Consider the following 13,538-nt stretch of genomic DNA (forward strand, 5'->3'; position numbering starts at 1 on the left):
ACGCGAACGAAACACTAGAAAAGCTTAATAGATGGAGTAGACATAATGCATTAAAAATAAACGCCGTTAAGACAAAAGCAGTTATATTCCGACCTAAGAATAACCATATTAACATTACCGAGAATATTTTTATAAATTCTTCTCAAATAGAAATTGTTGCCGCGTTTAAAACTTTGGGCGTTATTTTTCAAGAAACCTTGTAATGAGACGACCATATTAATCATATCGTATCAAAATAATCTAGCATCGTCGGTATTCTATATCGTTATAAACACATTCTACCACTTAGAACAAAGTTAATATTATATATTTCATTATTTTTTCACTTCTAAATTATGGTCAACTCATATGGGGCACTACTACCTATACCAACCTCAACAAAATCTGTATGTTACAAAAAAGATATTAAGAATTATCCATAATGTGCCACTAGAACATCCAACTGATGATCTTTTTAGTAAAATTGGTGTGACGAGAATTTTTGATTTATATAAATATCGTTTATGCGCAAAGTACAAAATAGAAACAGATTTATCCCAATATAACCTTAAGAACGTAGCGAAGCTAACAGATAAAATTTATAGATACCCAACACGAAATAAAGAACCTTGGGAAGTACCCTTTTTTAGAACAAACTACGGCCACCAAAGTTTAAAATATACTTTGCCGCCTACCCTTAACCAGCTTAGCAGGCAAGGCATTGAGCTTAGCAATATATCGGTAGCATCTTACGGGAAATGTTTATTTCAAATGTTTATTTCGAGCCAAATTGTCCGCAATAAGCGCTAAAATCTCTCGAATCGATGTTTTCTTTCGCGTTTATTTCAGTGATGCTCTAACGTTCTGTGTAGGTTTTCGGTATTGTATAAATTGTATCAATATGCTACTTTTCTTGTATAGCGTTAGTTCTTTTTTTTGTAAAGTTTCTCAAACATGTAGTACACATGTCATGTTTTATTTTTGTATAAAACTTTGGTGCCTGCATCGCGACTGCTGGTTTACGTGGCTTGGGGCTCGTCAAGCTGTTTTTACAGCTTTTTTACCTGGTCACCTTTCCAACATTGTTTTTGTTGAAAAAAAATGTACTATTATTATTATTATATGCTTTAAAGGCTGTACTGAGCAAGCAGAAGTATGCTTAATAATCACTACTATACCGGAACGCAACATCCCTTGTTGCTCGCTGGGAAGGACAATTTTCATATAGTGTGGTATCCAATTCAAAACAAAACTCTGTCACGCCCGAAAACTCCCAGCCAAGCAAGGCGGTCAAATTTCTTGAATATACGTTTTCTCCGCGGGGCACCTTGGAATGTTACCTTGCCTTAAACATGCCGTTCTGTGGCACCATTTCTTGCAAAAATATAATGTTTACATTGAGGCGCGACTGTAAACTCAAGGGTTTTAACGTACACTGCGCAGTAGTGATAACTAGAACACGCTTTGCGGGTACAGGCAGGGAGGAATCGTAGTCTTTTGGGAAGTCACACGCTGACAAAGCGCAGACGTGTGGCTTGATTTGCATGAGAGCTTGCACATAGAAGGCATTTTTGAAAGCCGCGTGCTCGCGCCATTGCCCTTGTCATTGATGCTGTGCAATGAAGGAACAACCAATATCGCAGAACCTGATATGCCTAAAAAAACGCGCGTTGGCGGTTATGCAGTCTGTAGCATTTGGAATTCGTAGAGCTTGTTCGAACTTTGACAATCAACTCCGAATCCAGCACGGCTCAACAATACTTTGTTTCAGCTTAGGTCCAGACACAGCCGACGCTACCAGGTAAGGGGACCAATCAAGCAGCCTTAAAAGCGCAAGTCACTAGGCCTTGTGTGCTTATGATTGGTTCAGCGATGATAGAAGACGTACAGGAACATGACGAACACCATGATGGCGAGCTTTTGATGCTTGGTCACAATAGCTCGCAGCGTGGGCTGCCTCTGAACTCAAGGTGAAGCGAAGCATAGCGATTGCGTTCATGTTGAGAGATGTGCTGGTACTCGGGTGGTCACCATATAAAGCACAAATCATATACTTTACGCGACTTTCAAGGAAATTTATAAATGCAAGTTAACGTTAATTGGCCATGCCTCAAGGCGTTAAAATCAAAGACATAGCAACCGGGTAGGCACAAGCTCGTCGTTTTTTGAGAAGACGTAGCAGGGCACAGTGAATGTATTTACCAAAATAAAATATAATAAAAACTGCTTTGGCACTCTCGCAACGCCAACGAACTACCAAATATTTTTCTACTATAATTAAAATGTTAAAGCTTAAAAAAAATAATGACGAGTGCAAAAAAAAAATACACAAAGTTATTCCATGTTACATCTCAAGTGCTATTGTGTGTAAATTTTTAAAGCTATCACTTAATGGCTCAATGAGTTCTCATACGTACGTGAGATCTACGGAACCACCTCGATCAAATTATCGAGCCACTAGCTATTTTAAAGCTTGTGTTCTTTTTCTTTTTTTTTCTTTAAATAAGCGCATACATTTTTTCAGGCCTTGAGCTCTGGGTGAGCTCAAGAGCTGATGAGCTCCGTATGAGCCAGAGGAGAAAGGTCGGGAGCGCTATCGTAGGTCGTACCGAGAGAAAGAACAGGAAAAAGAGAGACAAACTTTGAAAAAGAACGCGAACGCTAGGTTGGGCGTGTTCGTTCTGCCGCGATGAGTTGAGGTTGTTTGAGTGCTTGTCAATGCGCGATTCCGGTGTTTTTCTGGAAAGTAAGCTAGAAAAGGAGCTAGGTACAGACCTTATAATTGATATTTTGCTGCTTCTTGGTGTACATCAAGGCGTCGCCGGCGATATGCCCCTATCGGGACCACCCACTGGGACCACCAACGTCCGCGACTATGCTCCGCCGTTCCGAAGCGGCCAAATCGCATAGGACCTTTTCCTCTTCATGCATACATTAACTTTATGGTGTGAGGTCTATCTTGCGTAGGGCTATTCCACAGGGGTGGGGGGGGGGGGGGGGGGGGGGCGGTTATACCCGTGCCACACGGGCAACTCGAGTGCCATCGACAACGAATGACATTTGTGAGATCGGCGAATCAGCTCGCAATCTGTCGCGCGTGGAATGTGCCACGCCCGGAGTGTCGCGCGCTGATTGGCCGTCCGCTCAAATGTCATTCGTTGTAAATGGCATTCGAGTGGCCCGTGTGGCACGGGTATTACATTTGCTGTTCGATCAAAGGAGCCTCACATTACACAATGGACTAGCCGAACAATATATGAACGCCGAAGACACTAAAAGAGTAGCGCTTAGGGTGCCGGCGCCATATTTTCCGAGTGTCTCGCGGGCGCCGCCATTTTGTCGAATAATGCACAGCAGGAGCAATAGACCGATCTCACTAAGCGTCGGGCGCATGCGTGATGCCGTAATAGCTTTAGTTCACAGGAGGCTGGCGCCAATGCCTGAGACGGCTCGTGCCGTCCCTTGCTCTGCACGCGCAGAGCTCTAGCAAGGTTGTCGCTCGGGCAAAAAGCCTAAAGGCTGGTTCACACAGACCCGTTTTCTTACGTTACGTTACGTTACGAAACGTCACCGGAAAATCTGGGCTTCTTAATAAGCGTGGCTACCAATCGAAGCAGATAGCCTGGCACGCGACATTCTAAACGCGAATGTTTCGGTGACGACGAGCTAAGAGACGGTGAGTTACCGTGGCGACGAAGGACACAAGGCTCGTCGTAACGTAACGTAAGGAGTTGAGCTCGGTTCAACTTTTCACAGCACCGTTTTCGTGCGTTACGTCTAAGTCACCTAAACATTCGTGACTCGAATGTTGCGTGCCAGGCTATCTCCTTGAATTGGTAGCCACGCTTAATACGAAGCACAGATTTCCCGGTGACTTTTGGTAACGTAACGTAAGAAAACGGGTCTGTGTGAACCAGCCTTAAAGGCTGGTTTACACTGCCCCATTTTCTTACGTTAGGTTACGTCACCAAATATTACGTCGAAGTCACTGGGACCTCTGTCCTTCATATTAAGCGAGGTGACCCGTTCAAGGAGAAAGCACGACACGCGACATTCGGGACAGGAATGTTTCGGTGACTTATACGTAACGTAACTTAACGTAAGAAAATGGGGCAGTGTGAATGAGCCTTTAAGGTCCCTCGATACATTGCGGCACCAGTGGCGTAGCCAAACTGGCTTGTGAGATCGGTGTCGACTGTCTCAGCTTCAGGTACGGCGCATAGAAGGTCGGGCGATATTGTTTTGCTCTCCCGCAGACTGTATCTACATTTCTAGATAACAAAAAAAGTGCTTTCTGCGATTTCAGATAGCAATTCAGCTAACTAGCAACCATGATTTTAAGCACAAACATAACTCAAGTGATCGTTGCTCGGAAGCTCAGTTTATGTAGTGGGCGTCTCACACTGGCAAACGAGCATTTCGATGTGTTATAACTTTTCCTGCCTTATTGGTCAGAGGGCTAATGTACACGATATGAAGTTCTTTACTGTTTTATGAGTATAGACCCGTTGCTCTGGGGCAGGGGGCGCGAGCGCGTCTGAAAGACTTACGCAAGACGCGACTATGTTATGCTGGCTGCACCATACGTGTGGCGCTGTAACGTTCGAGTTTGCATGTGCCAAGGCATCTGTCAGCATCTGTAAATGCGCGGTAACAAAATGTCTAAAAAAACACTTATGCAGCTCGCGGTCGCAGCGTCCCATTAACCATTCCTTTCATCTCTGCTTTCCTTCATAGCTTCCGCAAGCACGCATGTTTCACTTTACGTGATAGCGAAGCCGAAGCTACTCGCAAAAGCACGCCCTCCTGAACGATGCTCGCACTGCACGAGAGCGCGTGCGTGGCAGGGACGCTGAAAACTCGCTCTTCTATCTTCTGCTACGCTGGCAGTTAGAATGGAACGGAGTATAAAAAACTCTAGTGGAGAAGCGTATGGACGCATGTTCGGAACGCGAACCAAATATTATATTTTGCTCGCCTGGAGCGCTGCTCAAAACTTGACAGCTACGAACCTATGCTGCGACATGTGGAAGCACCCCGTTTCTTCGCAAGGTACCTCTCAATTCAATGTTTATTTAATGAGATGAAGATTTTAGCCCCATAATTTGGGGCCGGCTACTTCAATGCTAGTAATGGGGTAAAGTATGATATGATATGTTCAATAATTATGAAATCTGGGCATAATGAATAACAAAGTAAACTATGAACGTGCTGCGTTAATATCACAAGCAAGTGCACTTTAAAAAGTACGATATGTACAGTATTATACAGTGGTACAAAATATGTGCAATTAAATCCTGCTATACCAGTAACTCGTAATCATTGAACTTAATATTTGGCTTCTATCTTTGAGTCCTTCAGAAATGTAGTAAGTGAGGCTAATGCACGCTTTTGTTTCTTTAAGTCAGGCCAAGGGCCTAGAACTTTGGCGAGAGAAAATGGACGATTGTCGAGTATCCCGAGACTAATCCGTAAGCGGGCGCGCCACTGATCATATCTCGGACAGTCCATGATTAAATGTTCGACGTCTTCGACCGGGTTGTCGCACTTGCAACTCGGTGTTCCTACCTGTTTTATCCGGTGAAGGAAGCTTCCCGTGTATGCTACCTCAAGTCGTAGGCAATGGATAAGGGTGTCGATTGACCTGGCTGAATAGGTGTACACTGGGCAACGGAGGTCCGGATCGATTAGACGGATCAGGCTGTCTTGTGGGATGCTGCTAAGCCATTCATCGTGAGACATTTGCTCACGTAGTCGACGGATGTATCTTTTGGCGTCGCTCTTTGTGAAAGGTGTAAGGTGGACGTTGTTACTTGTATGGGCTGTGGTAGCCAATTGGTCAGCTTGGTGATTTCCTGAAACTCCGGTATGCCCGGGGACCCACTGTAGATGTACAGTGTTGCCAAATTCGATGGCGTCAGAGAGTTCTAAGTAAATTCTGTGTACAAGGGAGTTGTGTTCACTACGACTATTCATAGTCTTAATAGATTGCAAAGCTGCCTTTGAATCAGTACATATTACCCAAGAATTCGCTGCCGAGTTGCTGTTTATGTACGTTGCAGCCGCGAGTAAAGCATGTAATTCCGCAGTGGTTGAGGAAGTAGGATGCGATAGTCGAAAGGATGACCAATGGTTAAAATCAGGCACAACAAACGCTGATGTCGATCCGTCTTCAGTGGTTGATCCATCAGTATACACGTGGATGTCATCTTTATATTTCTCTTCCAGATGTGAAAGAGTCAATGTTCTTGCAATCTGTGTGTTAACTGATGTTTTTGTTTGCATGCCTGGAATGTCCATGTTGACCTCCAGTAATGGTAGCGTCCAGGGTGGTTTACAGATCTCTTGAATCCAGTTAGGTTGTTCGGGAATCCATAATGGAAGAGAATTCAGTGTGGAAAGAAAGTTTGTCCCTTTGCGAGTAAAAATATCGTTGAACAGAGGCCGCGTGGAGAGTCGAAAGAAATTACGATATTTCTCCTGTGTTCTTAGAATATGTATAGTCGGCTCTCTTGCCGTTACGAGTACAAGCGCGCTGGATGTTGATCGCGGTAAACCTAGGCCTACTCTTAAGCTTCTTGCTAGCATGTAGGTAAGGCGAGACTCTGATGTCCGGGAAAGTCCGTTTAACACCGGAATAGAGTATGCGATCGCTTGTCGTATTAGCGCCGTGTGGAATGAGAGCATCGCATCTATTGATGCTCCCCATCTTGCCCCCGCAATGCAGCGGAATACATTAATCACACAATTAATTCTACTCTCTAACATGTCTAAATGTTTGGACCAAGTGAGAGATTGATCTAATATTACACCAAGAAATCTATAGGATTTAACCCTTTGAATTGATGCTCCGTTGAGATCTAGCCTAAGCCCAGGGAGTTTCTTTCTTGTAAATGGCAGAAATGGTGATTTCGCGGCAGAGAGTTCCATTATTCGTTCTTTTAGAAATCTAAAAGTGGTGTCTAAGCCCGCTTGTAACTTATTCTTTAGGATATCGCGAGATGAACGAGATCCATATACATATGTCATCCGCATAGATGGATATCTTTATAGGTGATTCAAGTTTCTGCGGTAGCTGTGCCATTACTGCATTGAAAAGAGTAGGGCTCAGCACGCTGCCTTGGGGTACTCCATGGTGTACTTCATGTCTCATGCTGTCTCCATCGTTGGTTTTTACTATTATGTTCCTGCAATAAAGAAATTCCTTTATCCACCGAAGCATCTGTCCACGTACACCAAGCTGTACGAGTCCTTCAAGAACGTGAGCATGGCTAACAGTGTCGCATGCTCGACGAATATCTAGGAAGAGTGCAACTGTAAAGTTTCCATTGTTTCTTTCGTGTTCAACGGATGTGGTGAGATCTAAAATGCCATCCATTGTGCACCCTCGAGGGCGAAATCCTGTTATCTCTTCGGGGAACGCTTCACTTGTTTCGAGCCACCACTGTAAGCGATCATGTATCATCTTCTCAAGTAGTTTACCTACGCAACTTGTTAAGCTGACAGGACGGAATGAATCTAAATTTAACGGCGATTTTCCAGGCTTTAGTATTGGAACTACCTTAGCCAGCTTCCATAATTCAGGTATCTTTTCTGTTCTCCAAATTTCATTATATATTTCAAGAAGTGCGGTAGTAGCGGCAGGGCCAAGATTTGAAAGAGCGTCATAAGTGACTTTATCAAGACCAGGAGCTGTTGATTTTCGAATACTTTGTAGCGCGCACTCCATTTCACGGGTGTTGAATTCATAGTCTAGGTCTGTTTGCACTGAGTGCAGCTCTTTCTTGAATGCACGAGTCGCTTTCTCGTGAGAAAAACGGTATTCTATAGAGGACACCATATCACTTTGTTGCGTTAGCAAAGTACAATATTCATTCGCAATTACTACCTCCGATGTACCTCGAAGGAGAGCTAGAGCCCGGAAAGGTTGTTTTTGTATTACTGGTGTACGGAGAGAACGAAGTATCTTCCATACCTTCGGTATCGGAGTGAATGGAGTTAGAGTACAGCTGAACTGCTTCCATCGGCGAATGGAGAGAATTTGTAGCTCTCGTCGTATTAGTTTGTGAATGTGTTGGGCCTCATTGTAGTCCTCAACACGACCAGATCTTCGATAACGACGTTCTGCTCTGCGCCTTATTGCCCTTAATTTTTCGTATTCGCCATTGACGCCGACGTGTCCACTGGGTACGGTCACAAGACGCGTTGCTCGTTCACAATTGTTTAAAACGGAGATTGCAAATTCCTCGGGTTCCTTTACACTGGGAAGGTTCTGAGTGTTGAAGTGCCTGAACATTTTCCAATTCGTAATCCAAACTCGATAATGCTGTCCACGAACATCGAAAATTGGGTGTTGAATGAGAATTGGGAAGTGGTCACTGCCTCGGGTTTCTCTATCAGTCGTCCATGTCGCATGAGGTGAAATGTCGGGAGAACATAGTGTCAGATCCAAATAGCTGCAATAGGTATGGCCCCGGACGAACGTTGGGGACCCGTCGTTGAGGACACAGATGTTGTTCTCGTCCATATATTTCCCGATCAGATTTCCACGTTGATCGCAGTGATCACTCCCCCACATAGTGTGGTGGCCATTAAAATCTCCACATATTATGTAAGGAGTAGAAATGTGGCTGAAAATTGCAGAGAATTCCGAAAGGGTTAGCGGAGTCCGAGGTTCAATGTAGACACTCACTATATGCAACATTGTCTCACCACATCGTACCTTGCAAGCAACAAATTCTGGAACTTCTGCAGTTGACGAAAACACGGGCACAGATATTATATCTCTCCGTACCGCCAATAACGCTCGGCTTTGGCCGTGTTGGCGAGATGACTTGTATAGTACATAATTTGAAAGACGAAAATCTTTCGTCTTTCAAATTACACAACGACCAGATCAGGTTTCACCTGATCTGGTCGTTGTGCAGAGATGTGCTATTGCCCCATACGCCGTGGTACTTGCATCTGCAAATACGTGAAGTATCGTCCGCTGTACGCTTCCTGACATTTGGTTTCCGTAGAATCGTGGCACAGTTACTTCGCCAAGAACTTGAAGTTCGTCACACCATCTACTCCATTCCTTTAGAATATCATGAGGTAACAGGCTGTCCCAGTCGGTAACGGGCTGTTTCAGTCGGTAACGGGCTCTCCCAGTCGTTTACAACGGCTGTCCCAGCCGTTGTAAACATATTTTCGTCCGTACAGTGAACGGCGCCAGCATTCCAAGAGAATCGTACATCCTTGCTGTTTTCTGCAGTACGGCCCGTTTGGTGTCTGTTCGTTTCGGTGAGCATGTGATCACGCTATCTGGTGTAAATGACAGCACGTCTGAACTCAGGTTCCACGTGAGTCCTAGCACCTTAAGGATACCTTGATGATCTCCGGGTTGTACTCGTTCAGCTTCGTCCTCGTTAATTTCCTCCAGGACTCTTGGCGAGTTAGATGACCATTTGTACAGTTTCATAAAGGCAAGTCTAAAAATGTCACTTGTTTTAGATTAGATACGTAGAGCTTGCTCCTCATTGTCCGCACCTGTTAGAATGTTATGAACGTAGATAAACTTCAAGAGTTCTCTGGCAGCCTCAGGGTACTGGGGGATCATGAGTTTCAGATGATGTTGCAGTGTCGCTACAAGGAGAAATGGACTTGAGGTTGTTCCAAACGGGACTCTTGTCCTTCTTCAGATTTCGATTTTTGGGAAAGGATGGTCTTCCATTGGTGTGGTTTCAAACCATAAGAAACGCAAGGCATCTCGCTCCTTTTCGTTAATAACAATTTGTAGGAAAGCCTTTTCGGTGTCTGCAACGAGTGCAATTTCATGTCTTCTGAAGTTCAGAAGCAGACCCAGTAGGTCAGCGTTTAGATTTGGTCCGCTCTCCAAATTGTCATTTAATGATTTTGATCGGTGGCTGCGTGACGAAGCATCGTAGACTACACGTAGTTTCGTTTCTCTACTTTCCTTGATTACCGGCTAATGCGGCATGTAGTAGACAACCCCACTGCTTTCTTCGATGTTTACCTTTTCAGCCATATTTTCGTGGCCATACTTCCTTATGGCAGAGTTGTAAGCGTGTAGCATGTCTTCATTGCACTGGAGCCTTTTAGTAAGTTGTACCAGTCGCTTTTCGGCAACGTCTTGTTGCTAAGTAGGAGGACCGAAGGCTTTCAAGGCAAGGATACTTGATTATGTCCGTCGTTCGTTACATTTTCTTCGTAAGAATTCAGTACGGCGTCGGCCGTCTCGTCGCTCTCGCTTTCTGTGACTCCCATGGACTCCAAATCCCAGAACCTTTGTAGTGTATTATCAATAGCCTTGGTTATCAGTGAAGCATTAAGTACTACAGTTTGCGAGCACTGCACCAAGGTGTCATGGGGCCATGCACAGTCCACCCAAGCGATGCCTCGATGGCTTTTAGATTGCCGCAGAGCCTTGTGACTAGACCTTTGACAATATCCCAATAGTGGTCTGAGCCGATTAGGATGTCGATAGGGTCGCAATAGTCATCGTCAATGATAACCGCGATCGCATAATTCATCTGACGTAGTTTTTTTATAATGTTGTCATCCGGTTGGGGTAGTCGTTGATCGCAAATGACGCCGGCTTCAAGAACCTCAATGTGGTAGTTACGTCCCTCGTGTTTGCTTTGGAGAGTGATGAGGACCCTTCGGAAGTTCTTTTCCTGTTTGTGTCCACCGAAAAACCCTATTGCAAGCCGTTCACTTCCCAATACTTTGCAACCCAGTCTTCGAGATAAGTCCTCAGTTATAAAGGATCTCTGGCTACCTCCGTCAAACAACATTGTAGCCATCGTTTCGTTTTGGGTTCCAGAGGCCTACGCTTCGGCTGTTTGTAACAGCACTGTCTTTTGGACCGAAGCGTTCTTCATTAAACTTAACTGTAGTGGAACTGTACTGGCGACGTTCTTATGTCCTCCGTTCGTAAAATTACGGTCGCACATCGTGGAAGCGTGTCGACCTCGACACTGCTTGCATGTTATTCTTCTTCGGCAGTTCTTGGATATGTGGTTCGCAAGGGTGTAGCGGAAGCACCTGCCGTTTTTCTGTAGTATCATTTTCTCTTGTTCCAGTGAAACTGTCGAAGTGCACTCTTCTGTCTTCTGTTCTTTAGATTTGCGAATGAAGCACGGTGTTCCAAGATGCGTCTGCTGAAGTAGTGCAGATGCTGATGACTTAAGACCGTTCTCCTCATCAGGAATTCTGTTACCCAATACATTGGGTAACAGAATGTGCATTCGTCTTTGACAGAGGGTGTTCCAATCTCGCGGGTGTATACGTTTGCTCTCGACTTTCGAGCTCTATCTTTAAAACATTGAGTCAAGATTTTAGAGCCGTTGGCAGATATGTTGAAGGAACTCGCTCTCGCGATCCTTCCCAATTTTGTTCTTCGGTATCGTTCCCTTCCCGCCGTATCGTCATCCTGTTGTAGTGCAAATTATTTCTGAAGGAAGGACCCTGGAGGTGCCCCTTCTCAACTGGGCACCCCAACCCAAATCCTCTCCAGAGGGTGTCGGTGGCTTCTTCGCAAGCCAAACACAGAACTCTCAATAGTACACAGGTTGTCTTGCGAAAATCGAAAATAAAGCCATGAAAAATCGTTCAAATTCGTGACACCCGTCCGCGAGGTGCTTGTCACAAAATGGTTCGAAAGACACAGCAAGTTGGGCAGCAATCGCAGGCAGTCTGCTGCTTGCGAATGAGCGCGAAGATTACGAGGCCGCCCATACGGAGACGACATGAACCATGTTAAAAGATCATTTGCGTCGTATCTAAACAAATTTAAGAAGTTATTCAGACTAAGCACTGTGGTTTTGACATGGGTAAAACATTTAGCTCGTATAATGAAATGTGACTACATTTTGACAGCGCTTCGGGTTCCGGCGGAAAATATAGATCTCGTGGCGATATTTTCTTGTCTCTGACTTTTTATCGCAAACAACGCTTTATGTTAATGACCCGGTCTGAGGGACTCAGAACCAGTTACATAGCATGAAGTGTTAACACTAAGTCCCTGATAATATCATTTAACAGTACTTACATTCGAAACTGTCAGCCACCGAACAAAGTTCCGGTAATGCCATCACAGCGAACGACGTTTCTCGAATGTTCAGTTGAAGACGACGAAAGAGAACTTCACACAAAAATGAGAAAATGGTCGAACTAAGGCTTTAGGTTGAACAGACGCCATGCTGGCATTGATATATAGTCGGGCAAACCTACAAAACAATATACAAAGCAAAGGAACATTTTATTCTCAGCCTTGCCTCTCCTCGGCCTCCTTCCAAGGCGCGTCGCGTCGGAGAATCATCGCCAAATAACGTTGCCTCCGTCGACCCATGTTTCCTTCTTTTTTCTTTTTGCAAAGTAACATTCCGAGCGCGTTGAAAAGATTGTTTTTTCATTGAAATGTATCACAGGTGACCTTACCAACTATACTGCCGATGCAGCGTGGTACTTGTCCCCCCTCCCTTCAGCGTGTCGCCGCCCTGAAGCGGAAGGTCACGTGGTGCGCTTTCGGTGCTCGATTGGCTAAATGGCTCATCGACTGCAACTGCGGTGCATCTTGAGGTCAAACATTCGCGGACTCGTAGGCCTCCGTGCCTAGAGGGGCGGAATCCGCTCCGACACCTGGACATTTCGTAGCCAAGCGGCGAAGCGGTGCTTTGAAATCGCCGCCAGCGCTAACTCCAGGTTCAATCCAAGAAACTAACTAAAGTTGAAGCTCTCCAGACTCCTAAGTAGAGGAGGGAACTGAGCAAACTCGCTGACCACGCGGTCTTGTTGTGCCTCTGCTTTTGATGATTCTATAATTTTTTATTGCGTATGTAAAAAAAAATAATAAATAAAAAAAAAAACGAAATGTAAAAATATTTGATAGTAGGTAAGATTAGTCTTGGCAAGATAAGAAAAAAATCCGCCCTACCTTTTCCCATTACCCAATTATTAACACAATTGGCACTGAACCACTTTCGTTGAACCGGTAACCACCACATCAGATTATGGTTTCTTTCCGGTTTGGGTTCAATATGAAGCGTCCGATTTCGGTTTAGGTTTTGAACCGGTTCGGTCAAAATAATGTTTTGATTCGGTTTTCGGTTCGGGTTCGGTTCGACATCCTGAATTAATTGCTTTAGCATTATTCCCAGCACAACAATACTAGAATCAATGCAAATTTTACTTAAGGTCCTCACGTTAAACGGCTACTGGCCGCCCGCCGCGATTGGTCGGCGCCGCGCGTAACGACGCTCTTCGTCACTCCTTAGGTCGTGACGTCACAACGGAGAATTTTGAGGCGGTCGGAGAGAGGCTTTTCCGAAACTCGCGCCGAAATGCGGTGACATTGTGAGGTGGCAGAAGCCGCCAAAGATGGGAAAAGCTTGCCGGCTCCGACCTACGCGAGTTGGGCGCGAGATAAGGGAGACGCGTTCAAAACGGCAGCGTTTTTTGTAGTGTTTCGCCGTCGGCGTAGGTATTTAAGTCAGGCCAACGCGTTTGACTTGGACGACGTTTATTTTCAATAACACTATCGCCTCTTGAAAGAC

General features: G+C 44.9%; 1 protein-coding gene across 1 annotated transcript; it reads right to left on the reverse strand.

The window, feature by feature from the left end:
• Window positions 1–5,367: 5,367 nt before the first annotated feature.
• Window positions 5,368–6,747, reverse strand: LOC121835860 (the record flags this gene model as incomplete). The annotated part of the gene is made up of 1 exon (XM_042290393.1): window positions 5,368–6,747. A coding segment is annotated over exon 1 (1,380 nt), but the record flags the coding sequence as incomplete, so codon positions are not given.
• Between the last annotated feature and the right edge of the window lie 6,791 nt (window positions 6,748–13,538).

The sequence above is a fragment of the Ixodes scapularis genome, unplaced genomic scaffold (genome assembly GCF_016920785.2).
Source record: "Ixodes scapularis isolate PalLabHiFi unplaced genomic scaffold, ASM1692078v2 PGA_scaffold1__304_contigs__length_218370807, whole genome shotgun sequence".
NCBI lineage: Eukaryota > Metazoa > Arthropoda > Arachnida > Ixodida > Ixodidae > Ixodes > Ixodes scapularis.